This window comes from Podarcis tiliguerta, assembly GCF_965153285.1.
Source record: "Podarcis tiliguerta genome assembly, chromosome: 5".
NCBI lineage: Eukaryota > Metazoa > Chordata > Lepidosauria > Squamata > Lacertidae > Podarcis > Podarcis tiliguerta.
The window spans coordinates 3,376,418-3,403,108 of record NC_139538.1 but is presented as its reverse complement, the minus strand read 5'-3'; the positions used below and the strand labels follow the sequence as shown (position 1 = coordinate 3,403,108).

At 50.4% G+C, this 26,691-nt stretch overlaps 2 protein-coding genes across 4 annotated transcripts in view; one reads left to right on the top strand and one right to left on the bottom strand.

Annotated features, from left to right (window-relative positions):
• Positions 1-1,817: 1,817 nt before the first annotated feature.
• Positions 1,818-16,004, top strand: SLC51A (solute carrier family 51 member A). Its single transcript, XM_083442339.1, is given in 10 exon segments — positions 1,818-2,047; positions 2,050-2,110; positions 4,281-4,375; positions 7,086-7,240; positions 8,141-8,214; positions 10,179-10,337; positions 10,710-10,821; positions 12,349-12,495; positions 13,729-13,834; positions 15,617-16,004. Coding segments are annotated over 10 exon segments (1,272 nt in total). The 5' UTR covers positions 1,818-1,833; the 3' UTR covers positions 15,766-16,004.
• A 1,610-nt stretch (positions 16,005-17,614) lies between these two features.
• The window catches only part of PCYT1A (phosphate cytidylyltransferase 1A, choline), a 43,756-nt gene continuing 34,679 nt past the window's right edge, over positions 17,615-26,691 (bottom strand). For all 3 annotated transcript variants that reach the window (XM_083442310.1, XM_083442308.1, XM_083442309.1), the window contains 4 exons: positions 26,487-26,565; positions 25,010-25,152; positions 24,023-24,211; positions 17,615-22,195 (listed from right to left, as the gene is read on the bottom strand). In XM_083442310.1, coding sequence (XP_083298436.1) covers positions 21,989-22,195; positions 24,023-24,211; positions 25,010-25,152; positions 26,487-26,565 — 618 coding nt within the window. In that variant the 3' untranslated portion in view covers positions 17,615-21,988. The remainder of the gene's footprint in view (positions 22,196-24,022; positions 24,212-25,009; positions 25,153-26,486; positions 26,566-26,691) is intronic.

Sequence of the window (26,691 nt, the reverse complement as noted above, 5' to 3'; positions counted from 1 at the left end):
GACAGCTGTGAGTCCAAAATGACTCCCAGGCTGCGCACCTGGTCCTTCAGGGGCACAGCTACCCAATTCAGGATCAGGGAGTCCTCCACACCCGCCCGCTTCCTGTCCCCCCAAAACAGTACTTCTGTCTTGTCAGAATTCAGCCTCAATCTGTTAGCCGCCATCCATCCTCCAACCGCCTTCAGATACTCACACAGGACCTTCACCTCCTTCACTGGTTCCGATTTTAAAGAGAGGTAGACGTTATTGGCTAGCTGAGATATGGCAAGGAGAACGGAACAGAATATTTTGGCAAGATGGAAATAAGAACGTACAAAGAGCCTGCTGGATCAGGCCAATGGCCCATGCAGTCTAGCATCCTGTTCTCGCAGGGGCTGAACAGTGGGAAGAGGATCTGAGCAATCTCAGCTCCTGTGGTTTCCAGCAACTGGCATTCAGAAGCATCGCTGCCTCTGACAGTGTAGGCAGAGCGCAGCCGTCCTGGCTAGTCGCCATTGATAGCCCTCCCCTCCATGAATTTGGCTAATCTTCTTTTAAAGCCACCCAAGTAAACTTGCCTCGGGATCACATTCATCCAGTGCTATACCAGCTGCACTGGCTCCCGGTGGAGTACAGGATCAGGTTTAAGGTGCTGGTTTTGACCTTTAAAGCCCTGTGCGGCCTAGGACCCACATACCTATGGGACCGCCTCTCCTGGTATGCCCCGCAGAGGACCTTAAGGTCCACAAATGACAACATTTTGGAGGTCTCAAGTCACAAGGTGGTTAGATTGGTCTCAACTAGGGCCAGGGCCTTTTCAGTACTGGCCCCGACTTGGTGGAACGCTCTGTCCCAAGAGACTAGGGCCTTGTCATCTTGGGACTTGACATCTTTCCGCAGGGCCTGCAAGACGGAGCTGTTCCGTCTGGCCTTCGGCTTGGACGCAGTCTGACCCTTATGTTTTCCCTCTCCTTATGGCCTTGATTTATGGGCTACTTTTAAAATGAGGTTGCATTTTAAATTGCATCTTAAACCTGTATTTTAAATTGCCCCCCCTTATGTTTTTACTGTAATTTTTACTGTTGTTAGCCTGCTCAGCTGGGGATGGCGGGGTATAAATAAAATTTATTATTACAGCATCTTAAAAAGCAGAGACATCACCTTGCCAACAAAGGTCCGTATAGTAAAAGCTCTGGTTTTCCCAGTGGTGATGTATGGAAGTGAGAGCTGGACCATAAAGAAGGCTGATCGCCGAAGAATTGATGTTTTTGAATTCTGGTGCTGGAGGAGACTCTTGAGAGTCCCATGGACTGCAAGAAGATCAAACCTCTCCATTCTGAAGGAAATCAGCCCTGAGTGCTCACTGGAAGGACAGATCCTGAAGCTGAGGCTCCAATACTTTGGCCACCTCATGAGAAGAGAAGACTCCCTGGAAAAGACCCTGATGTTGGGAAAGATGGAGGGCACAAGAAGAAGGGGACGACAGAGGACGAGATGGTTGGACAGTGTTCTCGAAGCTACCAGCAGGAAGCTGGAGTGCCTGGCGTCCTCTGGTCCAGGGGGTCACGAAGAGTCGAACACGACTAAATGACTAAACCACAACAACAACATTATTATTACTATTGTAGTCTAACTATTCGCTGCATGAAGAAGCCCTTTATTCCTTCTCCTGTCCAAGGTTTGACTCAGCACCTGGTTTTTAATAAGGACACGAGACTGGGAATCAAAGGCTGGCAGAGAAAGAGAGAGAGAGGTCCTATGGAAATGTGGTTTCCTTGGCACATTGCCTGTGTGACGTTGGAGATGCCTTTCGCTTGCCGCTGCCCCTTCCTGGGTCATTAACCCCGGAGCGGCATGTTTGCTGGTGCCGCGGCCTCTCTGTCAATGAACTTGCTGGCGTACAAATGCCAGGGAAGAACCGGAGAAGAGAGGGATGTGAGTCAGTCCAAAAGCAGCCTTGAGCTGCGGGACTCTGACCTCGCTTTGCAAACACAGCCGCAGGAGAGGCTATGCTGGGGCTTGGGATCAGAAGGAGTCGGCTGCTTGCCTGATCCACGATTGACAGGACCCTGGAGGAAGCTCCCCATATGGAAGGAAACATGGAGTCTTTAGACCTCGTGGAAGACCCACGGTAAGCAGCCAGGGACCTTGTTCTAGGTGGAGCCGCTTTTGGGTTCCAGACCCTCCATGGGTCCCTTTTTTCCAGCGCCAGCCCTGCATTTACAGAAGCTGATTTGATCCAGGAAAGTCCCGCTTTTCCTTAGGACATCTCTGTTTTCATCAGAGAAATGTTGGGAGAGTATGGAGTTATGCGACCCCCAAGCTAAGGAGATAAGGAACTATACAACCTTTAAAAGACACTTGCAGGCAGCCCTGTATAGGGAAGATTTTTTTTAATGTTCAATGTTTTATTATGTTTTTATATTTGCTGGAAGCTGTCCAGAAAAGCTAGGGTAATCCAGTCAGATGAGTGGAGTATTATTATTATTATTGCACAGGACGTCCCTATTTTATCAGAAAAATATTGGAGGGTATGGCTATTCCATCCATGATGATGCCTGGAGTTTTGAGGTGCATTGGTCAAGAATGGGGGCAAGGAAGGTCTCATTTGAGAGGGGGCTCTACACAGGCTTGGCCCCAGAACCTGCTCCTTGGACGCAGACAGTATCTGCTAGGTCTGTCAACCAGCAACCTAATTTGTAGCCCATGAATCATCAGTCTCTGACAAAATGTTGGTCAGCTCATCAGTTAAATATTTTCAAGGATAGTTTCCTCTGTGTCTAAAACCTTGTGATCTCTCCGAGATGCTGAAAGAAGCACGAGATAAATCATGACAAATTGAATCAGGGAAGGTTAGTGCTCTCAGAATGAAAAGCAAACCAGTGTGCCCATAATTTTTGTCCCTCTGTTTAAAGCGGTCCCAACTGCAGAGGCAGAGCAGGGTTGTCCTGGCTAGTAGCCCCCAATAACCCTCCCCTCCATAAATTCATCTAATCCTCCCTTAAAGCCATCTAGGTTGGTGGCCCTCCCTGCCTCCTGTGGCAGTGAGTTCCATAGTTTAACTCTGTGCTGCATGAAGAAGAAGAAGAAGAAGAAGAAGAAGAAGAAGAAGAAGAAGAAGAAGAAGAAGAGTTTGGATTTGATATCCCGCCTTTCACTCCCTTTAAGGAGTCTCAAAGCGGCTAACATTCTCCTTTCCCTTCCTCCCCCACAACAAACACTCTGTGAGGTGAGTGGGGCTGAGAGACTTCAGAGAGGTGTGACTGAAGGACTTCATTTTATCTGTCCTGAATCTTCCAACATTCAGCGTCCTTGGATGTCCACAAGAACTAGTACTATGAGAGATGGAGGGGGGGGGGATTCTCTGCCCACTTTCTGTATGCCAGGCATCATTTCATAAACTTCTATCATGTCACCTGTTCCTGACATTTCTCAAAACTGCAAAGTCCCAAATGCTGCTTGGGGAGTCCAGTCCCTCCATTCCCCTGATGATTTTGGTGGCCCTTTTCTGAACCTTTTCCAACCCTATAATATCCTTTTTGGGGGGAGGCAACCAGAACTGTACACAGTATTCCACCATAGATTTGTAGAACATTGTTATGTTATTGGCAGTTTTGCTTTCATTTGCTTTCCCAATGACACCCAGCATGCAATTTTCCTTCTCCACTCATCCACGCTACTTGAATAATAAAGCAAGAGCAATGGTGTGCATGCACAGAGTGCATAAAATGGTAATATCACTTTTTCGTTTTTGCTTTTTGGACACAATCTAGTGGGTGGGAAGCTTTTAATGTTTGATGGATTATTGTATTTTAATATTTTGTTGGAAGCCGCCCAGTGTGACTGGGGAAGCCCAGCCAGATGGGCGGGGTATAAATAATAAATTATTATTGTTAATGAACCAGCCTCTGAACGTTACTTGGCGAAAGCATCTCAGTGCTGCTCTGGGGCTTCTTGGAGAGGAGCAGAGTTTTCAAAGTCCCTTAATGCGGTTCCCTCATTGCGAGAAGTGAGGTTACAGGGAACCAGGCAGAGGGCCTTCTCGGTAGTGGCACCCGCCCTGTGGAACGCCCTCCCTTCACATGTGAAGGAAATAAGGAGCTATCCTATCTTTAAAAGACATCTGAAGGCAGCCCTGTTCAGGGAAGTTTTTAATATTTAACGCTGTATTGTTTTTAATACTTGATTGGGAGCTGCCCAGAGTGGCTGGGGAAACTCAGCCAGATGGGCGGGGTATAAATAATAAATTATTATTATTATTATCTCACGGCAAGAGGGGGGTTCTTTCATCTCCATCACAGGTTTGCCCCTGAACTGATCCACCTGCTGATCCACAATTTCAGCATCCCGGTCGCCTGCTTCTCCCACCCACCCACCGCCCTGCAGCTGCTGCAGCGTAAGTTGGCAAAGCTGGAGGGTTTTGAACCTACAAAGGAGAGAAGGAAATATTGGCTCCCTTTGCTTTGCGGCAAAGTGTCTTGCAGAATCCTGCGGAGGAGAGTCACCCGCCTCCTTGTGGCGCCAGAGGACCTGAAATTGCAGGGTTGCAGAGGAGGGGAGTGGCAGAAGGTCCCAGGGCTGAAATATTGGAGAGCTGCTGGCAGTCAGTGTAGACAGTACTGGGCTAGTTGGACCCAATGGTCTGACTTGGTATTAGGGAGCTCAGAACAATGAAGACTGGAATCTTGTTCTGTTTTTAAGGGTAAGATTGTAGCTTAGTGGAGAAGCATCTCCCAGGTTCAATTTTTGTCATCTCCAGATAGGCTGGGAAAGACTCCCTTGGCTGACACCCGGGAAAGACACTGCCAGCCAGTGCAGACAATATTGAGGTAGATGGAGCAATGGTGTGGTTCAGGTCTGTCAAAGAGTCAACTTCTTTACCCGCAACGGCAGAGAGCATCCCTAGAAGCTCAGATGGTCAGAGGGGGCCCTTTTGCCACTTGGACCCTTGGGCGATTTTCTGGGGACCGCATGATAGAAGTGGGTGGAGCCAGAGACAAACAAGAGCGACAGGTGTCACTCACACTTCCCTAAGGTCAGAGGCTCCTAGAGATGCTCGCACCTCTTTGATCTGGCCTGGGAGGGGGTGGAGACTGGGAAGCATGTTGACAGACAGACAGACAAGCTTGCAGGGTTGCATTTGGCCCACGGCCTGAGGTCACTGACCTCTGTCTTAACTGGACATGATTGGAACTTAACCCGAGGTCTGTGCCACCCCCAGGCCACCCCCAGTTGCCCCATCAATGCCCCCCTTTCCCGTCAGAGGATGAGGCCACAGGGCCAGGGCGAGGTGGGCTCCCCAGACCGCTCCATGGTTGGGTCCTGATCCTCTCAGGACCCAACTCTGGAAAGAATTATGGTGTCAGGAAAGGTCTACTACAGGGGTCAGCAAACTTTTTCAGCAGGGGGCCGGTCCACTGTCTCTCAGACCTTGTGCGGGACCAGACTATATATTTTTTTTTTGGGGGGGGGGGAAATGAACAAATTCCTATGCCCCACAAATAACCCAGAGATGCATTTTAAATAAAAGCACACGTTCTACTCTTGTAAAAACACCAGGCAGGCCCCACAAATAACCCAGAGATGCATTTTAAATAAAAGGACACATTCTTCTCATGTAAAAACATGCTGATTCCTGGACCGTCCGCAGGCTGGATTGAGAAGGCAATTGGGCCGGATCCGGCCCCCAGTCCTTAGTTTGCCTACCCATGGTCTACTACCTAATGGACCAGGGGCGGGGGATATTTGCAGAAAGAAACCTGTAAATGGCAAATGACAGCAATTCGGGGGGGGGGGGATTTTACTACGGTGGAGGTAACAACCATAGAATTGTAGAGATGGAAGGGACCCCAGGGGTCATCTAGTCCAACCCCCTGCAAGGCAGGAATCTCAGCTAAATATCCTAGAAGGAGTGCATTGCAGGTGTCTGCCTATCCACAAGGACCAGTGCATCTGGGGGCTGATTTCCTCCTATATACATAAAAATATACGATGTCGTCACACTGTGCAGTTTGTGCAATGTGAAGAACTTGCAGCTGGCCCAGATGGTTTGTGGCACAGAGTTTGGGGGAGTTTTAGCAAGCCCTTCCCTCTGTAAAACACGTCTCCATCTGAAGGAGGGGGGCCCTTTGCATGGTGCCTCCCCACACCCAGAATTTTAACGGAGCAGAGAGGGCCTTCACAGAGCTGGTTTAACAAGCTGATGTGTGGAGCTGATGGGTGGGGGTTGGGGGTCAGAAGAGAGAGGCTTGTGGAGATCAGGGTGGGCAGAATGGAAAGGGGGTGGTCCGGTGCAGGGGAAAGTCAAAGTGGGAGGAGGGGTTGGCGAGCGGAATGCGTTTGAGCAGCAGCCCCCAGTTAAAACTATAGAACTGGAAGGGACCACAGGTGTCATCTAGTCCAGCGATTCTCAACCTATGGGTCCCCAGATGTTGTTGGACTACAACTCCCATCATCCCTGAGCTCTGGCCTTGCTGTTGTTGTTTAGTCATTTAGTCGTGTCTGACTCTTCGTGACCCCCTGGACCAGAGCATGCCAGGCCCTCCTGTCTTCCACTGCCTCCCACAGTTTGGTCAAACTCATGCTGGTAGCTTCGAGAACACTGTCCCACCATCTCATCCTCTGTTGTCCCCTTCTCCTTGTGCCCTCCATCTTTCCCACCATCAGGGTCTTTTCCAGGGAGTCTTCTCTTCTCATGAGGTGGCCAAAGTCTTGGAGCCTCAGCTTGAGGATCTGTCCTTCCAGTGAGCACTCAGGGCTGATTTCCTTCAGAATGGAGAGGTTGGATCTTCTTGCAGTCCATGGGACTCTCAAGAGTCTCCTCCAGCACCATAACTCAAAAGCATCAATTCTTCAGCGATCAGCCTTCTGGATGGTCCAGCTCTCACTTCCATACATCACTGGCCTTGCTAGCTAGGGGTGATGGGAGTTGTAGTTCAACAACATCTGGGGACCCACAGGTTGAGAAAGGCTGATCTAGTCCAACCCCCTGCAATGCAGGACTCTTGCTCAACATGATGCTCGAACCCGTGACTCGTGAGTCTCATGCTCTACCTAGAGATGTTTCTGAAGAGCTCCCACAAAGATTGGCTCACTGTTTCTTGCAGAGCTGAACCTCGTGGACCTTGCCATCACTGGCATGGCAACCTTCCTCACGCTGCTGTCAGTCATCATCTTCGTGGAAGACGCCCTGTATCTTTCTAAGAAGGTCCGCTGCTTCGTCAAGATGAAAACCCTCATCTGGAGCAGCTCTGCACCCACCGTAAGTGCCCGTCCCTCGGTTACCTGTCTCTGGGAACCCCCCCCCCTTCTAGACTACTGCAATGACAATCCATGGGGCTTCCCTTGGTGGCACCCAGGGAAATGCATTCAGTACGTAGAGCAGTAACTGCGGTCAGGATGATCCTGGGCTGGAGAGATCCTGGACCAAAATTAGTGGCGCCTTGGAAGATGGCAGACTCTTATATCTTATATAGGATTATATAAGATTGTATTGTACCAACCACACCATATTAGCAGAACTTGAGTGGTACTTGTAAACACAGCAAATACCGTTTGTGGAGTAGACAGGGACAATATTAAAGAATATAAAACTATGTGAAAAACACGGCAGTATAAACAGTACAATGAGAATGATAGGAAGACTCGTTTTGTCAGAAGTCTTTTTTAAGTGTTTATTTAAGTATTAATTAGGAAGATTTATGCACGTAAATCTGCTTTTTCTCCCTTTTTTCTGTATTTTCTTCTTTTCATTTTTCTTAATTCTTTTTTATTTAATTTTCTTTTTATAGTATGAGATTGTAAATTCTTTGTATAGGTGTGTAATTTAAATTAATAAAGATTATTTTTTTTAAAAAAGGAAGATGGCAGACTCTCCTGGGTGGGGTTTTTTTTAAGCAGGTGTTGGGTGACCACTGGTGGGGGGGTTCTTCAGCTATGATTCCTGCATTGTGGGGGGTTAGACTAGATGACCCCTGGGATCCCTGCCAACTTTTATGATTCGATGAGTGGGGAGCAGCTGCTGCTGCGCTCAGGTCCTGCTTCCAGGCTTCCTTTTGGTGGCAGTGAGAGCAGGATTCTGCCCCCACTGGACGCCTTGGGTCTGGATCCAATGGCTGCTGCTCTTTTTGCATTCTCAGCCTTGCCTCCCTTTCTCTGCCAGGTGATCTCGGTGTTCTGCTGCTTTGGGCTTTGGGTTCCCCGCTCCCTGAATGTGGTGGAGATGGCCATTGGCGCGTGAGTACCTCCCCGGCGAGACCCTCCCAGTCCACCCAAATTTTAATTTGACAAAATTTTAATTCCACTGGATAGTGACAGGCCAGAACCATAGCCCTGTCCTTAACAGCCTTTGCTGAAACTTTACATCTTCTCCCAGGCATTGGACAGATCACGATGACTGGCTGGATGACACGGTTTGCACCGAAAGTGTTTTTTTGCTGTTTTACTGTGCCTGTTCTATGGGTTTTTGGAATGAATTTTATTGCAATGTTTTGGTAAAGCCCCAATCTCCAAGCGGAGAGAGACTCTAGGGGTTCCTAGCACTTACCTGGTTTCCGTTTCCTTGCAATGAAGGAAGACTGTGCTGCCTTAAGGATATATGGCTTTATTGGCACGTGTACCTCCATTCGCTTCTGTGGCACAGGGCATCTTCTTTGGCTATGCCAGCTTGTGGCATTTAACTAGCTGCCAAAACCGTTACCTTGACAAAGGAACTAGTTTGGCTAGCTTCCCCTTGTCCATGATCACTGCAGATGGTGACAGCAGCCACAAAATTAAAGGACGCCTGCTTCTTGGGAGAAAAGCAATGACAAACCTAGACAGCATCTAAAAAAAGCAGAGACATCACCTTGCCGACAAAGGTCCATATAGTTAAAGCTATGGTTTTCCCAGTAGTGATGTATGGAAGTGAGAGCTGGACCATCAAGAAGGCTGATCGCTGAAGAATGGATGCTTTTGAATTACGGTGCTGGAGGAGACTCTTGAGAGTCCCGTGGACTGCAAGAAGATCAAACCTATCCATTCTTAAGGAAATCAGCCCTGAGTGCTCACTGGAAGGACAGATCCTGAAGCTGAGGCTCCAATACTTTGGCCACCTCATGAGAAGAGAAGACTCCCTGGAAAAGACCCTGATGGTGGGAAAGATGGAGGGCACAAGGAGAAGGGGACGACAGAGGACGAGATGGTGGGACAGTGTTCTCGAAGCTACCAGCATGGGTTTGACCAAACTGCGGGAGGCAGTGGGAGACAGGAGTGCCTGGCGGGCTCTGGTCCAGGGGGTCACGAAGAGTCGGACACGACTAAACGACTAAAGAACAACAACAACATATATGCGATGCAGGGGCTCACAGCATCAACACCCCAACCGATCTTGCTTCTGTTTGGTTTCCAGAGACGCCCCAAAGTCCAGCACACAGCATGCAGGTCTCTGTGTCTCCTGCTTCCAGCCGGCCTCCATCTCAGTCACTGGCTATTATTTTCCTTCCTACCTAGCAGCTAAGTGAGGCAGGTGTCCTTCAAGGTCCACCCATTCGCTTCTATGGCACAGGGCATCTTCTTTGTCTATGCCATCTTGTGGCATTTAACTAGCTGCCAAAACCGTTATATTGACAAAGGAACTAGTTTGGCAAGCTTCCCCTTGTACATTCTAACCTCAACAATACAGGTTCCTAGGTTTGGAAGGGGACCCCTGGGTATCATCCAGACTGACCCCGCAAACTTTTCCCGTTCCCCACCTTTTTTTCTTTAGGGACATGGGTGGCCCTGTGGGTTAAACCACAGAGCCTAGGACTTGCTGCTCAGAAGATCGGCGGTTTGAATCCCCATGACGGGGCGAGCTCAAGGTGCTCGGTCCCTGCTCCTGCCAACCTAGCAGTTCGAAAGCACTTCAAAGTGCAAGTAGATAAATAGGTACCACTCCAGCGGGACAGTAAACGGCGTTTCCTGCTCTGGTTCGCCAGAAGCGGCTTAGTCATTCTGGCCACATGACCCGGAAATTGTACGCCGACTCCCTCAGCCAATAAAGTGAGATGAGCGCTGCAACCTCAGAGTCGGCCACGACTGGACCTAATGGTCAGGGGTCCCTTTACCTTTACTTTACCTTTTGCCTTTAAAAAAAATTGTTTTCTGTTCTTAAGCAGCTAATAATATAAACAGAGCAATAGATGCAATTATTAACATGGCTTTCGCTGTTCCTCTTCCAGGTACTTTGCTGTCTGCTTCTACCTGCTGATGCTGATCATGGTGGAAGGTTTTGGGGGCACGGAGGCTGTGCTCAAGGCCTTGAAGGACACCCCGATGGTGATCAGCACAGGGCCCTGCTGCTGCTGCTGCCCCTGCTGCCCTCGCATCACTATGACCAAGTGAGTGGAAGGCTCCCAGATCCCACTTATGGGTTTTTTTGGCTTGATCCAGCAGCCACAATCCCCACACCTGCCTGCCTCCTTCTTTGCAACCAGTCTGGATGCCCTTGGGCTCTGGCGCCACCTGCTGTTGGTCCTCCCGCCGCAACATGCAATTACAATATAAAGAGCACAAAATATGCTCTACCCACTGAGCTACACAGCCCTCTCCCCAGTGTTCGTTTTGGGGTGGGTGGTTTTGGGAGAGGGAGGAATCTCCCTTGCCTCTTCTTCCAACACAGTGAAAGGTTGCTTGAGCTTTGACCGGGACGTGGGCCTTTCCTGGGCACAAACACCCGTCTCCTCCTCCTTCCTCCTCTCTCTTAACCGCAGGCGAAAACTGAAGCTGATTATGTTGGGGAGTTTCCAGTACGCCTTCCTCAAGGGAGCCTGCATCTTCCTGGGGCTCGTTCTGACCACGGAGGGCCTGTACGACACCTCTGACGTAAGTCCCACCACCTGCAGCCGCCTTGCCCTCCAAAATTTAGCTGGAGTCGGAAAGGGACCTCGGGAGGTCCTCCAGCCCAACCCGGGTTGATACACCCGCCCCTTCTCCTTCGTGCGCCTATGAAACTTCTAAGACACAGCCAGGCACATGCTCACACCCAGCAGCGGGTCTCCCCCTGTTCACCCAGCTGCTGTCCCGCCCGGATCAGGCCACAAATTTCCGCTGACTGCGCCATCCTGATTCCCAGCTGGCTGGCTAGATGACTCTGGGGAGCCGAAGAGGAAGGCATGAAGGCAAAACAGCCCCTCACGCTGTTGCTCCTCAGCAGATGTCACATGGGGAAGCCCAGCGGGGTATAACTAATAATAATAATAATAATAATAATTACTCTCCCTGCACGTGGAGGCTCCACTCAGCCGTGACAGTTAAATGACCATCTTTCGTGGATGCGCAAGATTCCTGCATTGCAGGGAGGGTAGACTATCGATGATCCTAAACATTAGGAAGAACTTCCTGACAGTAAGAGCTGTTTGACAGTGGAATTTGCTGCCAAGGAGTGTGGTGGAGTCTCCTTCTTTGGAGGTCTTTAAGCAGAGGCTTGACAACCATATGTCAGGAGTGCTCTGATGGTGTTTCCTGCTTGGCAGGGGGTTGGACTCGATGGCCCTTGTGGTCTCTTCCAACTCTATGATTCTATGATTCTATGATCCTCGGGTCCCTTCCACCTTTATGATTCTACAGCCAATTCTTTGGATCTATTATCCTCCTTTTATTTATTTATTTTACATCATTTTTTCATTTGATTAAAAATATATATAAACATGCAGCAACAGCAACAACAAAACAATTCAAGATCCAAATTTTGAGATTACTCTGAATCTCCTGACTCCCCCCCCCCTCCAATCCCTTCCATGGGTCCTAGTGATAATATTTACAACTGCATATCAACACTATCCAGATTTTATCCTTCCGAATTATCCATACTTTCCATTAATTTACAAGTGTGGTTAATATCCCGATCATGTTTTAACCTGCTTATAGGGGTGGAGAGGAAATTATTATTGGCACTCCTCCCTGAGTCTTCCTGGTCAAGCCTCGTGTGTCTTTTATTAATCAGAGTCCAATCCTTCCTTTCTTTGGGAACGCTACAAGGACAGATTAAATGAAGGACTTCTTCAGGCAGCATGTAGTTAAACTATGGAACTCCCTGCCACATGAGGCAGTGATATCCAACAACTTGGATGGCTTCAGAAGAGGAAAAGATCAATTCATGGAGGATAAAGCGATCAGTGGCTACCGACCAGGACAGCTCTGCCCTGTCTCCACAGCTAGAGGCAGTGATTCTTCTGAATGCCACTTCCTGGAAGCCACAGGAGGGGAGAGTGTTGCCCCTGGGTGCGAATTCTGCTTGAGGATTTCCAACAACCACCTGGTTGGCCACTTTGAAAACCAGGTGCTGGAGCAGATGGGCCCCTGGCCTGAGGCAGCTGGCTCCTCTTACGTTCTCGCCTTCTTGCCTTCTAGATATCAGCCACAAGCGTGGCTCTGTGGATCAACACCTCCCTGGGAGTGTCGACCTTATTTGCTCTGTGGGCAAACGCGGTCCTCTTTCGGCAAGCCAGAGCCCACTTGTCGGAGCAGAACATGGGCTGCAAGTTCGCCTGCTTCCAGGTAACCTCGTCTCTCTCCTCTCAGGTTCACGGTCCTTGCATTAATTTACAAAGTATATATGTCAGTATATATGAACTCTTTTATCCCAGCTCAGTCACTCAGATAATCTGCAGTATCCTTTGATGACAAGGAGAAACCCAGCCTTTAGTGTCACCAGGCCAGTCCTGTGGAACTCACTGCTACTAGAAATTCAGCCGGACACCTCCAGTTTCACCTTTTAAATGCCTGCTGCAAACTTTTTTTATTTCGCCAGGCTTATGTAGGCAATTAAGAAGACATATCTCCACAATAGTTACCCGATTTCTGTTTTTAACTTTTGTTGTCTGGCTTTGTGTACCGTTTATACTTTTAAAATACTTTTAAGTTCTATGATAGTGCAATTAACCATTATTTTTAATGTGCTTTTAGCATTCTGCATTGTGTCTGCGTCGTTTTAATTTGTGTAAGCCACCTTGAGTTAAAAAAAACACAGAGTATTAATAAATATAACACCAATATCGATTGTTGTTGTTATTGAAATTTGTATATCGCTCTTTGTCTGAAGATCTCAGTGCGGTTCACAGAATGAAACCACTCTGATTTATTTTATTTTTAAAAAAAATATGAATAGTGATATATATTTATTTATTTAAAAATACATTATAAGTAAACAAGCCGACTTTCCAAATGAGATGCCCAACTCAGCCCCAGAGGCTTCTCCAGCCCCTTCATGCTTCCGGTCCTCATTGTCAGCGCTGCTTCAGAACACTTCCTTCTGTAATTAATCCAGAATGCGGCAGCTAGACTGGTGACTGGGAGCGGCCGCCGGGACCACATAACACTGGTCCTGAGAGATCTACATTGGCTCCCAGTACATTTCCGAGCACAATTCAAAGTGTTGGTGCTGACCTTTAAAGCCCTAAACGGCCTCGGTCCAGTAGACCTGAAGGAACGTCTCCACCCCCATCATTCTGCTCGGACACTGAGGTCCAGCTCCAAGGGCCTTCTGGCGGTTCCCTCCCTGTGAGAAGTGAGGTTACAGGGAACCAGACAGAGGGCCTTCTTGGTAGAGGCACCCGCCCTGTGGAATGCCCTCCCACCAGATGTCAAGGAAATAAACAACTACCTGACATTCAGAAGACATCTGAAGGCAGCCCTGTTCAGGGAAGTTTTTAATATTTAATGCTCTACTGTTTTTAACACTTGATTGGGAGCCGCCCAGAGTGGCTTATTATTCTGTGCTTGTGCTTTCAGGTCCTCCTCATCCTGACGGCGCTGCAGCCCTCCATCTTCAGCACCCTGGGCAATGGCGGCCAGATTGCCTGCTCTCCACCGTTCTCCTCCAGAGTGCGGTCCCAGAGTGAGTGGAAACCCGATGGTTTTCTTGCGGGGGGGGGGGGGGGGTGTCAAAAAGAAAGGAAGCATCCTGAGGGTGTGTTGTGCAGTGGTAGCAGTGGCCCTTGAGGAATAAAATTGGGAAGCAGCTAAGGATGTTTTGTTTGTTTAGTTGTGTCCGATTCTTCGTGACCCCCTGGACCAGAGCACGCCAGGCACTCCTGTCTTCCACTGCATCCCGCAGTTTGGTCAAACTCATGCTGGTAGCTTCAAGAACACTGTCCCACCATCTCGTCCTCTGTCGTCCCCTTCTCCTTGTGCCCTCCATCTTTCCCAACATCAGGGTCTTTTCCAGGGAGTCTTTTCTTCTCATGAGGTGGCCAAAGTCTTGGAGCCTCATCTTCAGTATCTGTCCTTCCAATGAGCCCTCAGGGCTGATTTCCTTCAGAATGGAGAGGTTTGATCTTCTTGCAGTCCATGGGACTCTCAAGAGTCTCCTCCAGCACCAGAATTCAAAAGCATCCATTCTTTGGCAATCAGCCTTCTTTGTGGTCCAGCTCTCACTTCCATACATCACTACTGGGAAAACCATGGCTTTAACTATACGGACCTTTGTTGGCAAGGTGATGTTGGCAAGTTAAGGATAGCTGTCTACAAGTATCTCAAGGGCTGCCCCATGGAAGAGGGAGCGAGCTTGCTTTCACCTGCTCCGGAGGGTAGGACTTGAACCCATGGCCTCAGGTCACGAGAAAGGAGATTCCAACTAAGCATTATGCTTAGAGCCATTCCGCAGCGGAAAGGACTCCCTCGGAAGGCAATGAACTCTCTTTCATTGAAGGATTCTTTTTTAAGCAGAGGTCAGACGGCAAGAGGTCATTTGTGATTCCTGGATTGCAGGGGGTTGGACTGGATGACCCATGGAGTCCCTTCCAACTCTACAATTCTAGTGGTGCATGCTCTGGTTATCTCTAGCTTGGACTACTGCAATGTGCTCTACGTGGGGCTACCTTTGAAGGTGACCCGGAAACTACAACTAATCCAGAATGCGGCAGCTAGACTGGTGACTGGGAGCAGCCGCCGAGACCATGTAACACCGGTGCTGAAAGACCTACACTGGCTCCCAGTACGTTTAAAAGCACAATTCAAAGCGTTGGTGCTGACCTTTAAAGCCCTAAACGGCCTCGGTCCAGTATATCTGAAGGAGCGTCTCCACCTCCATTGTTCTGCCCGGACACTGAGGTCCAGCGCCGAGAGCCTTCTGGCGGTTCCCTCGCTGCGAGAAGCCAAGTTACAGGGAACCAGGCAGAGGGCCTTCTCGGTAGTGGCGCCCGCCCTGTGGAACGCCCTCCCACCAGATGTCAAAGAGAAAAATAACTTTTAGAAGACATCTAAAGGCAGCCCTGTTCAGGGAAGCTTTTAATGTTTACTAGGTTATTGTATTTTAGTGTTTTGTTGGAAGCTGCCCTGAGTGGCTGGGGGGACCCAGGCAGATGGGCGGGGTATAAATAAAATATTATTATTATTATTATTATTATTATTATTATTATTAGGGCCTTGCTGCTGCTGGACAAAGAAACCGAGCCTTTAGCATTAGCAGCACGGTCCTGTGGAACTCTCTGCCACTAGAGAGTCAGCAGTTGCCTTCTCTTTTAATGCCAGACATCTTCCCGGGCATCCTGCAGCTGGGATGACTGGGGATGTAGTCGAAAACATCTGGATGGTGCCAGGTGGGCAAAGGTTGCGGAGAAGCCAGTGACCTTCCCCCGGGAAAAGGGCCGGACTCATTCTCCTCCCTCTTTGCTTGCAGTGATGCATGCGCAGCTCCTGGTCCTGGAAACCTTCGTCATGGCTGTGCTGACCAGGATGTACTACAGGAAGGCGGACGACAAGCCAGGCTGTTGCCCGGCCGGAGGTTTGCCAGAGAGCAAAGCAGAAATCGGTCTCTCGGCTGCCTAGGAACAGGAGTGCCCAGCAGGGCTATCGGAGGCCCCAACCCTCTTGCCAACATTTGCTCTGGGATCTCAAGAACATGTGGCCTTCCTTGCAGGGGGAAGGGACAAGGGACTGATTCTGCCTTGGGACAGGCACATGGACATATGACCCTTTGTACAAGAATGCCTTCAGGACAACTGTAATTTGTGCAGCTATAGTCAAAAATGCCCGGGGCCCATGGAATAAATCTATTTTATGCTGTATTGGTTATTAATCCCTAGCCCGCTCCTACTATGAAAAGGAATCCCAGAGTGTCTTCTTCTTTTTTGGCGATCCCTCGTAGCCGAGTAAGATTGTTTTTCATGAACACGGCTTTAAAAGTGAGTCCCTAAGTGACTGTGGAGGCCAATCCACAGGTGGGTTTCTGGGTGGGAGTTGATCACAGCGAGGGTTTGCAAAGCATGCCTTCCTCTTAGCACATTTCTCCCTTTTGTCCTGAGTTCGAGTCTCTTCAAAGTCTATGGCACCTTTGAAGTCTAGTTGGAGCGCTCACAGGCCAGTGTTTTCCACTTATCAGTGCTTATGTTACATTTTTAAAGATTTGCCTTGAGAGCATCTTTAAAAAAAATGAGAGGCACAAATACAAGATGGGTGACACCTGGCTTGAGAGCAGTACATGTGAAAAGGATCTAGGAGTCTTGGTTGACCACAAACTTGACATGAGCCAACAGTGTGACGCAGCAGCTAAAAAAGCCAATGCAATTCTGGGCTGCATCAATAGGAGTATAGCATCTAGCTCAAGGGAAGTAATATAGTGCCACTGTATTCTGCTCTGGTCAGACCTCACCTGGAGTACTGTGTCCAGTTCTGGGCACCACAGTTCAAGAAGGACACTGACAAACTGGAACGGGCCCAGAGGGAGGCAACCAAAATGGTCAAAGGCCTGGAAATGATGCCTTATGAGGAACAGCTAAGGGAGCTGGGCATGTTTAGCCTGGAGAAGAGGAGGTTAAGGGGTGATATGATAGCCATGCTCAAATATATAAAAGGATGTCACATAGAGGAGGGAGAAAGGTTGTTTTCTGCTGCTCCAGAGAAGCGGACACGGAGCAATGGATCCAAACTACAAGAAAGAAGATTCCACCTCAACATTAGGAAGAACTTCCTGACAGTAAGAGCTGTTTGACAGTGGAATTTGCTGCCAAGGAGTGTGGTGGAGTCTCCTTCTTTGGAGGTCTTTAAGCAGAGGCTTGACAACCATATGTCAGGAGTGCTCTGATGGTGTTTCCTGCTTGGCAGGGGGTTGGACTCGATGGCCCTTGTGGTCTCTTCCAACTCTATGATTCTATGAAACCTCTTCTGTTGTCCTCTGGTATTTCGCTTTCCATTCTTGTGTTGGAAAGAGAGTAGTTGCTTTGGAAGACATCCACACAACATGACCAGTCCAACGAAGTTGATGTTGAAGAATCATCGCTTCGACACTGGCAATCTTTGCTTCTTCCGGTACACTGGCATTAGTTCACTTGTCTTCCTGAGTAATGTGTAAAAATTTTCGGAGACACCTGTGTGATTACAACCCCTTTTTGGATTCTCTGCACTGCTGTTTTTTGGGACAGGAGATCTTTTGGAGTCACAGAATCATAGAGTTGGATGGGACCCTGGGGTCATCTAGTCCAACCCCCTGCAATGCAGGAATCTCTCATTTGAGAGCTTTGTGGTCCTCCCAGCCCTCGTGACCCAACGCTATGGGGACCTGTGGCGGGAGCTGTGCAAATCTGGCATGGCTTGTGAGATGAAAGCTTGGCACCACAGTCAACAAGGAAGCAAGGAGGTTAAAGCTGATTTTTGAAACATTAAGGACAACCCGAAAGTATTTTGGGTAAAATGACATTTATTTGGCTAAACGCGTAAGTGGAAGAAAAAAGGAAGAACGCACAAAACAGCCCCCATCCAGCTTGCAGCAGAACCGGGAGCTTGCAAGTCACAAAGACAAGAAACTGGGACACTTAACACTGATTGAAAGAGGCATAGCTAGGAGAGAAAAGTCCATCACCACCAGTCTCTGCGGCTACAGAGACCTCTGTTGAGGCAACCAGTTAAAGATTTCTGTTTGGGCGTTTTTACGTTGGCTTCCCTGCAAAGGACACCATGAACGGCCTTTGCCCAGCGTAGGAAATCTTGACGTCATGCAGCTCAAACCATCTGGTGCCAAAACCTGCCTCCTTAAAGAAAGATCTTCCAGGTCTTCGCTAAGCCAACGAGCAAGGAAGGTTGGGGGAACTAAAAAACCCTTAATTCTTCCTGTTTGTTAGTGCTAAAAAACTGGTAACTGTTTCTACTACAGACATGTTTGCTCCTCTCTGAAGCAGGAGAGCTAGCCTGGATGAAACGATGCAGGGCGGTCACTGAGGAATTGAGCTGGTCTCAAAGGCCTGAACTGGGCAGCCTTGGGCAGCCTGAAGACTTGGCTAGAAGCCCTGCGACCATGCAGTGATAGGACCAGATCTCATATGGCTTTTAGGAAAATGCAGCAGCTGGAGTATGGAACGGAAATTATGTGCCACTGAGGCCCCACAATGCAAGAAGGGAAGTTTCACAAAGGCCCATTTTTCAAGTGGTCAAATGTACAAGATGCTTCAATGCTGGTGTTTTCAGGATGGACGGCTGTCAGAAGGTGCCTCAATTCTGCAACCCTCGCATGGCCAACGAAAGGTTAGTTTGGATGTTACTGGAGTGGCACGAAAGCTGCCCAAATATGGCTTGGGTCCCACGATGCTCTGCTAGCACATGTGAAGTACCACCATGTGGCTTTTCAAATCCATTATAGGACTCATAACAATACTGTTATTGGCCAGAGCACAAGGACTCTCATCTGGGTGGAAACTTGGGACAGTCAGAGGTTGCCCTGTGTAGCGATTCCTCCCCAATTACGACCCATTTTTTTTTATAAAAAAAAAACCCCTGTGTTGAGGACTAAATAGTTATATGAATAATGCGTGTAGCTGTATGGGTGGAAGAATTCATTGACATTCCCACCACCTGTTCAGCTGCAAAGGAAGAAAATGCAATTTCTGGCTAAATGCACGTGGTGGAAAACTATTTGCTTCTGGATGCAAAGAAGTTAATAACCCTTGCCTATTTTCTCCCTCTGACTCTGGGAAGTATGGAAATCTCCAAATATTGCTAAAAGGGGTGCATCACACAGTGCCCAGGTGAGTTCATTCAGAGGCAACAGGGCCGCGCTTCACGCAGGACTAAATAAATCTGCACAAATGCTGCAAGCAGGTTGTTCTATGAAGAGCCTACGTTGTGTAGCAACACCCGTGTAGGGGCCCATCACTTAGAACCACAATTGTGCAAGATTTGTGCACGTCCCTAACCGAAACCCATTTTTGTACAGTAATTTCGCAGGGCCGAAGTACTGTTGAGAGTACTGGCCTTTGGGCTTCTTTTGAAAAGGGCACAAAACAGAGTCAAGCACACAGGCGGTGATCTTTCAATGCTACCGTTGCTCTACAAATCTACATCTTGGAGAGAGGGACCACTGGTATAATGCAATATGTAGCAGTCACTATTTCAGCACCCCAAATCCCGTTTTTTTTTTTTAAATCTGCTTCTGTAGTGACCTTTGCAAGTATCATTTCGGAATGGCTGGCTCCATTAAGTGTCATTCCTTAAAGGCCGCTGACACTCCTGTTCCCAAAGCAGTCTCCAGATGAGCCGGTTTGGGAGACAATTTCTGGGGCAGAAGAACCACCCTGAGGTGCCGTTCCCCTCCAACTCGCTGTTTTCATGGCAAATTGATCTTTTGGAAGAGTTCCCTCAAAGGAAAAGACACAAATTATCCTGAGGCCATGCGTACCACGGCAATTTCACGGCACTGGGGGAAACTTTCAGAAGCACATTTTACCGCATGAATAACATGGAAGGGAAATCTGCCTTGCGGAAACTCATTTCATCAACTTTATACAGTGTGCAAATGTTCAGAAGTGCGTCTCAAAACAATCCAACTGAACACACTTTTGAAGAGTTAAAACGGGGCAATCCAGCATTTCCAGGACTCTCCCCTCTCCCTGTGGAACGGGAAGGCAGGCTGAGGAACAGAAATGCATTCTCCTTTGGATTTTTAAGACACCAGGGGAAACTCACAGGGAAGAGAGAGCACGGCGCTGTCTGCTTTGTGAGCTCCCACCAAAAATCCAGACGGTGTACGGCCCAGACTGACCACCACAGTGGCAATCTGGCCAACACCTCTGTTCCTGTCCAGGGATAATCTTCATGTCAGAAAATGTGTGGGCGCCAGGATGCCTTGAAGCTGTCTCGCTGGGCTCACAGAGTGTGGGCCGAGGCTGTCTGCCTGCTCTGTATTCTTAAAGCACGAATAATTCCTCCCCCCAGAGACATTTCACAAGCTGATTTTCCTACAAAGAGACAATCGCTTAAGAAAAACATTAACTCATGAAATAATCCAGATGGGCAGTCGTCCATGGTCAAGGGACAGCTGGCATCGTTCTTGACAGGGAAACATCAGGGACTGAATCCAGGGAAAATCCATGCGGAGCTGACAGTTAACTCTGAACATTTATTACACAGTTAACAACAAAAGCCAACAGGAGGACCACCCCCAGACACCGGGCAGTTACTGAAAGAGCAGCTGTTTTGCGTGATATTCATTTGCACCTTACTCAAGGCAGAGCTGAGAGTTGGCAGGGTTTGCACTCGAACACCCAGGAGGTTTGGAGGTGACGCATCGAGTGTGCCGCACCCTCTGAGCTGGATCTGTGCTGCTGCTGGCCTTTCCTGGGAGCACAGAACACACACTCAGCCATAGTTGCACATAGTTACAGTTCCCCTCTTCCCCATGAAGGGGTGTGGGGTGGGCAGCAAAGCCCTGACCACTGGGCATTTATGACAGACACAGGCAGGCAGGAGAGCAGAGTTGCAGGATCAGACAGAGCTGCATGGTGCACTTTGGAAGCTGGGAGGCAGGAGGGGCTTAGGGTCAGGTAGGGACGTTTGGAGAAGAGATGGGCAAGTCAACAAAGGCGAGATGGGTATGTCAACAAAGACCAAACACCCGGCGCCAGGAAAGGGGTCACAAACCTTTGCTTAAAGCACAACACGCAAAAGGGATAAAATTTAAGCTTTTAACAGGTTCCCAAGTTTCCTTGTTTTCGCTGCCCAAGAAGAAGTCTCAGAATGGGGAGAACCGGGGTCGCTTTTCCGGATGCTACGGAACGAGTGCCACCCATTCAGCCCTGCTCTGGCTTTGCAACGCAATGTACATTCCACCTGAATGCTAACCTGATGTTCTCCTCCAATTCGGCAGCAACCAACTTGCCTTTGAAGCCTGGGGGGGGGGGGGTTGCTACTCCTGCTGCACATCCACAGGAACTTTAAGCCAACTTTGCCGATTTGGGAAGCGAACAGAATTTTTTCTTTTATTATTGTGTGCGCCAGAAGCAGGAAAAGGCAGCTGAGCAGACGAACCAACAACCTCACTGCGGTTACAGTGGGAATCTGCAGACATGCCCCCCCCTCCTTTTTTTTGCACAGCCTCCCCTCCCACTTATCTTCTTGAGGACCAGCAAACTGGGGCAACAGAAGGGCTTGCAAGGTGACCAACTGCCGCTCCGGCATCCCCAAAAGCATCTTGTGACTCCACAGCCAGCTGCCACCTCTCTCTCTCTCTTTACAGATTTTCTACTGCAACCGCTTCCTGCACTGCCGTGACTTCACACCGGCTCAAGGGCCTTGAGCTGGAGACAGCCTGTGAGGAGGCAGGGGGCACCCTGGGACTTGGGGGCAGGCAGGCAACGATGCTCGCCTGCAGGGCAGCCTCCCGGCTCTGCCAGCCCCATAACTCCCCCGCCAACCAGAGCGCTCATTTCCACGAGTGGCTCGGGCCGGTTAAAAGTTTAAAAGGAATACACCTGCTTTAAAATAAGCCACCTTCCCCCCGTTTCCCCCAAGAAACAAGACAGCAAATAACCAATGAAAGGGGAAGTGGGGAAGGCGTTCAAACGCAACAATGCGCCCCACTCCCCAAGGCACTAGTCCTCAGCGAGAGAGGAGGAGGAGGGCGCTGCCCGGGTGGGCTGCCACGGCAGAGCCAGCCCTCGGGCGGCGGGTTGGGGAGAGGCGCTCGCTCTCTGGAGCTCGTCGTCAGCGGTTCTCTTCATGCCTGGAGGCGGGACTCATCAAGGAAGCAGCATTTGCAGAAATCCCCGCGGGGTCCAGGGTCTCTCTAGTCCTCCTCGTCCTCGCTGATGTCATAGGCCACCGCCGACTTGTTCCTGGGGACGTTGGCTGGAGACGAGGGGGGCGTCCGGGCAGTGAAGGGCCAGCGGAAGGAAGGGGAGGGGGAGCGGTCGTGGGTGGGGCTGCTGCTGGGGCTCTGCTTGGGGCTGATGGCCTGCAGCATCCGCCCCTTGCCCTCCTTCAGCATGTGCTTCTGGGGAGGAAAGGCAGAGCGCTGGTCAGAAAGCTGCCGCAAAACTCGCATTCAGAATACTTGAATTAAGAAGAGGAAGCTGCCTTATGATTCAGACCCAGTGGTCTGCCTAGCTCAGCAGTGGGTCCTGCTGCTGTTGGACTACAACTCCCAGCATCCCTAGCTAGCAGGAACAGCGGTCAGGGATGATGGGAGTTGCAGTCCAACAAGAGCTGAGGACCTGGTCTGAGAAACGCTGGCACACTGACCAGCCGCGGTGGCTCTCCAGGGTTTCAGAGAAGGGGTCTCTGCCAAGTCTACCTGGTGATGCTAGCAGGGGCTGCACCTGGGGCCTTCTGCATGCAAGGCAGGTGTTCTGCTGCTGGGTCTGAGTCCTTCCCATGCAGAGGACTCGCACCGGCTCCAAGTTTCAGGCCTGCCACTTATCCAGGCATCAAACCATTAGTTCACCTGGCTCTTTATTGGCTGCAGCTCTCCAGAGGTTCAGGCAGGAGTCCTTTGGCTGGAGGTGATGTTGGGGACTGAACCTGGGACTTTCAGTGTGCGAGGCAGGGACCCCAAGGGTCATCTAGCCCAACCCCCCGAAACGCAGGAACTCACCAGCTGGGTTTGCTGTTAGCATGTGCAACAAGGCTCCCTTTATCGAGCTGGATCACCTGGGGCCCACCCAGTTCAGTATTGTCTGCTCTGACTTAGCAGCTGCTGACCAGGGCCTCTTCCACCCTCCCCTCTGAGATCCTTCTAACTCAGGCAGATGGGGAGCCTCAGTCCCAGAGGCTGAAGACAGCCAAGCCACACCCCCTGTGATGGCCTGGGATTCGGACTCGGATGCTGAAGCTGAGGGATCCCAGCCTGCACAGGATTCCCCGCCTCCAGAACCAGCTGAGCTGGGGCCTGAGCCTGAAGGGTCCTCACCTGTGCTGGGTCCTCAGGTGCAGGCACCAGCTGAGTCTGCTCTGGCTCCTGAGGCGATGGAGGACCCATTGCCTGCAAGTGCTCCACCCTCAGCCCCGTCAGAGGAAGCTGAGGTTGCCTCTGGGTCCGGTGACCCTCCAGCCTCTCCTGAGCTGCAGAGGCTCAGGGCAGAGAGGCAGAGGGAACTAAGTTCCTGCAGGAGGAGGGCTCGCCTCCGGGCCAGGAGAGGCGAGTCACCAGAGGATCGGGGCCACCCTATGCCTCGGGGCAGATAAAAGCCAGCCAGCCCCAGTCCCAAGTTGCGGGAGCAACATTGTTGGTTGCTAGTTCCTGCCTGAACCCTGTCCTGCTGCTTACCTGCCTGAGCTCCTGATCTGCCCTGGCTCCCTGCTTGCAAGCCTGTTCCTGACTTCACCCAACTCCCTGCCCTGCACCCAGCTTCAGCTACTACGGACTGCCTCCACGTTGCACCTTTGACCATGGACCACCGGACTTGGACCTCGCCTCTCGGGTAACCCACAGGACCAGCACACCCCCGGTCCTCAGACCACACCCCCTTAATGGTTCTCCTTTGTGCCTGGGTGGAACGCGTCCTGGCTTTGAGTGACACCTGTTGCCCTGCCCACTTTTGCCCCTGGCCCCGCCCACCAGGGGCTGCTCACAGCTCCTCCATGCTGCTCAATCCTCAGATGCCAAAGACCAAACCTGGGCTGCTGCGGATGCAGAGGAGGGGCTCCACCTGCGGCCTTGGGCTCTAAACTTCTATGTAGGATGTGCAGTCCAGTGCGATTGCGTTTGGCCCAGAGGGTGCAGGCACACGCGCAGAGTGCAGCTGGGCTCATAGCCAGAGGCAATGCAAGCCCTGAGACTAGGCAGAGGAGCGGAAGGCGTCTGTCCCTGCTGCCTCCTTACCAGAGCTCCTTCGGGGCCAAACATCTCCAGGAAGTTGCCAATGAACTCGCGGGACTTCTCTTCCCATTTTTGGATGAGGTCGATGCTTTTCTCCTCCACTTTCTGCACAAACTCCTTGGACTTCTCCTCGACGTCCTTCACCCTCTTCTTCACTTTGTCCACACGCTCCTGCAAGTGGTACTTCTTCTCCTGCAATCAAAGAGAGAGGCCGTCATTGTCAGTACGCCTTTGAGCCGGTGCCAGCGACTGGGCTCAACAACTGGTTCTGCCCCGACTGGGCTAGGCGACTAGAGCACTTCCAGAGACCTTCCACTCCTGCAAAGCAGGTCTAAGTGCCCTGGACCCACAACTGTCCACTGTGAGCACCAACCTCAGCAGAGTATGAACAACACGGAAGAAAGCTGTGAAGCATAACTTCTTTTATTTCTAACAGCTACTGCAAACTAAAACTGAAAAAGCTACTGGCTTGCATGAGTGTTTCAGCTCTCACTCAGCCATCTCATCTCTACATGGATAACACACAGACTCCCACAGAGTCAGGCAGGAGCGGAAGACGCAAAGAGCAGTTTCCGACCCCTCCTTTCTGAAAACATCATATCAGGAGATTCTCGCAATGGGAGGGGATGGAAATATCCACAGGCATCACGGGTTAGGGCTACGTTGGTGGCATCCGCTGAAAAACGGCAGCCTTGGGGACAGCGCCAGGCAGAAGGGCCAAATTCTGTATATAGAAAACACCTCGCTCTGTCACAGACTCAAAGCAGATGCAGAAATGTGTTTCTCTGGGGGGCAAGATCTGGATTTCGTGGGATTTGGGGTCTTCCGGAAAGGCCATGTTCATCCTCTTCCCACCTGATCTGTTCAATGAGATGGGGGTGGGGCATTGAACCTGGGGCCTCCTGCATGAAAATGGGACCCCCCCCCCTTCGTTTGCAGCCAGGCGACCCGAAGGAGTCTGTGCACAGAAAAGAAGGTCCCCGGACTCACGTTGATGAAGCTGACGTTGAGCTCCTTAGCTGTGTAGCCTCTCTGCAGGTTCCGCCGGGCGTAGACGTCGTAGTCGCGGACGATGCGAGTGATGATGTCCGACGTGGAAATCCCTTCGGTTCTCTGAGTCGGTGCGAACATTCCTGAAAGCAGATGGAGAGAGGGTTGGGCAGGCAGTCAGTCGGCCCAAGAAGGCTCCATAAACATGGTGCCATGATGCAATCTGGAAAGGCCCTGTGCCCTTCTTGGAGGCTTGCAATTAGCATGATGAGAAAGACTGGGGGTGTGAGGTGGGGAGGAAGGGAAAGGGGGGGGGACAAAGGAGGAGGAAGCAGGTTTGGGCTTTCCAGCCCCTGCATGCCCCTCCCACCTGAATTCGCTGCTCTCCAATGGCCCATCTAGTCCAGCACTGGCCAAACAGATGCCAATAATAATAATTTTATTTATTTATACCCCGCCCTCCCTGGCCAGAGCCGGGCTCAGGGCGGCTAACAACAATAAAATTACAATAAAAACATAAAAGGAAAAAAAACCCAATTTAAAATACAGGTTAAAATGCAATTTAAAATGCAGCCTCATTTTCCAAGTAGCCCATAAATCAAAACCATAAGGGGAGGGAAACATAAGGGACAGACTGAGTCCAAGCCGAAGGCCGGACGGAACAGCTCTGTCTTGCAGGCCCTGCGGAAAGATATCAAGTCCCTCAGGGCCCTAGTCTCTTGTGACAGAGTGTTCCATCAAGTCGGGTCCAGTGCTGAAAAGGTCCTGGCCCTAGTTGAGACCAATCTAACCACCTTGAGACTTGGGACCTCCAAAGTGTTGTCATTTGTGGACCTTAAGGTCCTCTGCGGGGCATACCAGGAGAGGCGGTCCTATAGGTATGTGGGTCCTAGGCCACATAAGGCTTTAAAGGTCAAAACCAGCACCTTAAACCTGACCCTGTACTCTACTGGGAGCCAGTGCGGCTGGAAAAGCACTGGATGAATATGCTCCCATGGCAGAGACCCCATGAGGAGCCTCACTGCAGCATTCTGCACCCGCTGGAGTTTCTGGGGCAGCTTCAAGGGCAGCCCCACGTGGCTGCAACCTGTGCCTCCATGGAAACCTGTGAGCAGGATTCCAGCACAAGAGCAACTCTCCCCTCCTGTAGTTTCCAGAAACTGGTATTCAGAAGCATCGCTGCCTCTGACCTCATGGCTAGCAGTCCCTGACAGTCCTATCCTCTAGAGTGGTTTCCAAAACTTGGGTCTCCAGCTGTTTTTGGACTACAGTTCCCATCATCCCTGCTTGCTAGGGCTGATGGGAGTTGTAGTCCAGCAACAGCTGGAGACTCACGATTGGGAAAGCCTGCTCTAGAAGCATGTAGGGAAATGAAGAGGCTCTGCACAGCACTGGCCTGGAGGGGAGCCAGCCCCAAGCCTGCCCAGAGGGGATGGCGGGAGGGCTGGGTGGTTCCACTGCAGAGACACAAGCTCACCTGCTTCTTTTATGTGCTTATAGACATCGTCGCTGCCGGCAGAGGAATAGGGGATGTCATCGTGGGCAACAAAGTCGATCTGTGGGATCGGACAGCAATAGCCATTAGCAAAACAGCGGAGTCTGGGTAGCAGAGAAGAGGTTGCAGCACAACCCATGACCTGGTGGATGAAGCACCAAGCAGGGACAGGCACAAAGACACGGAG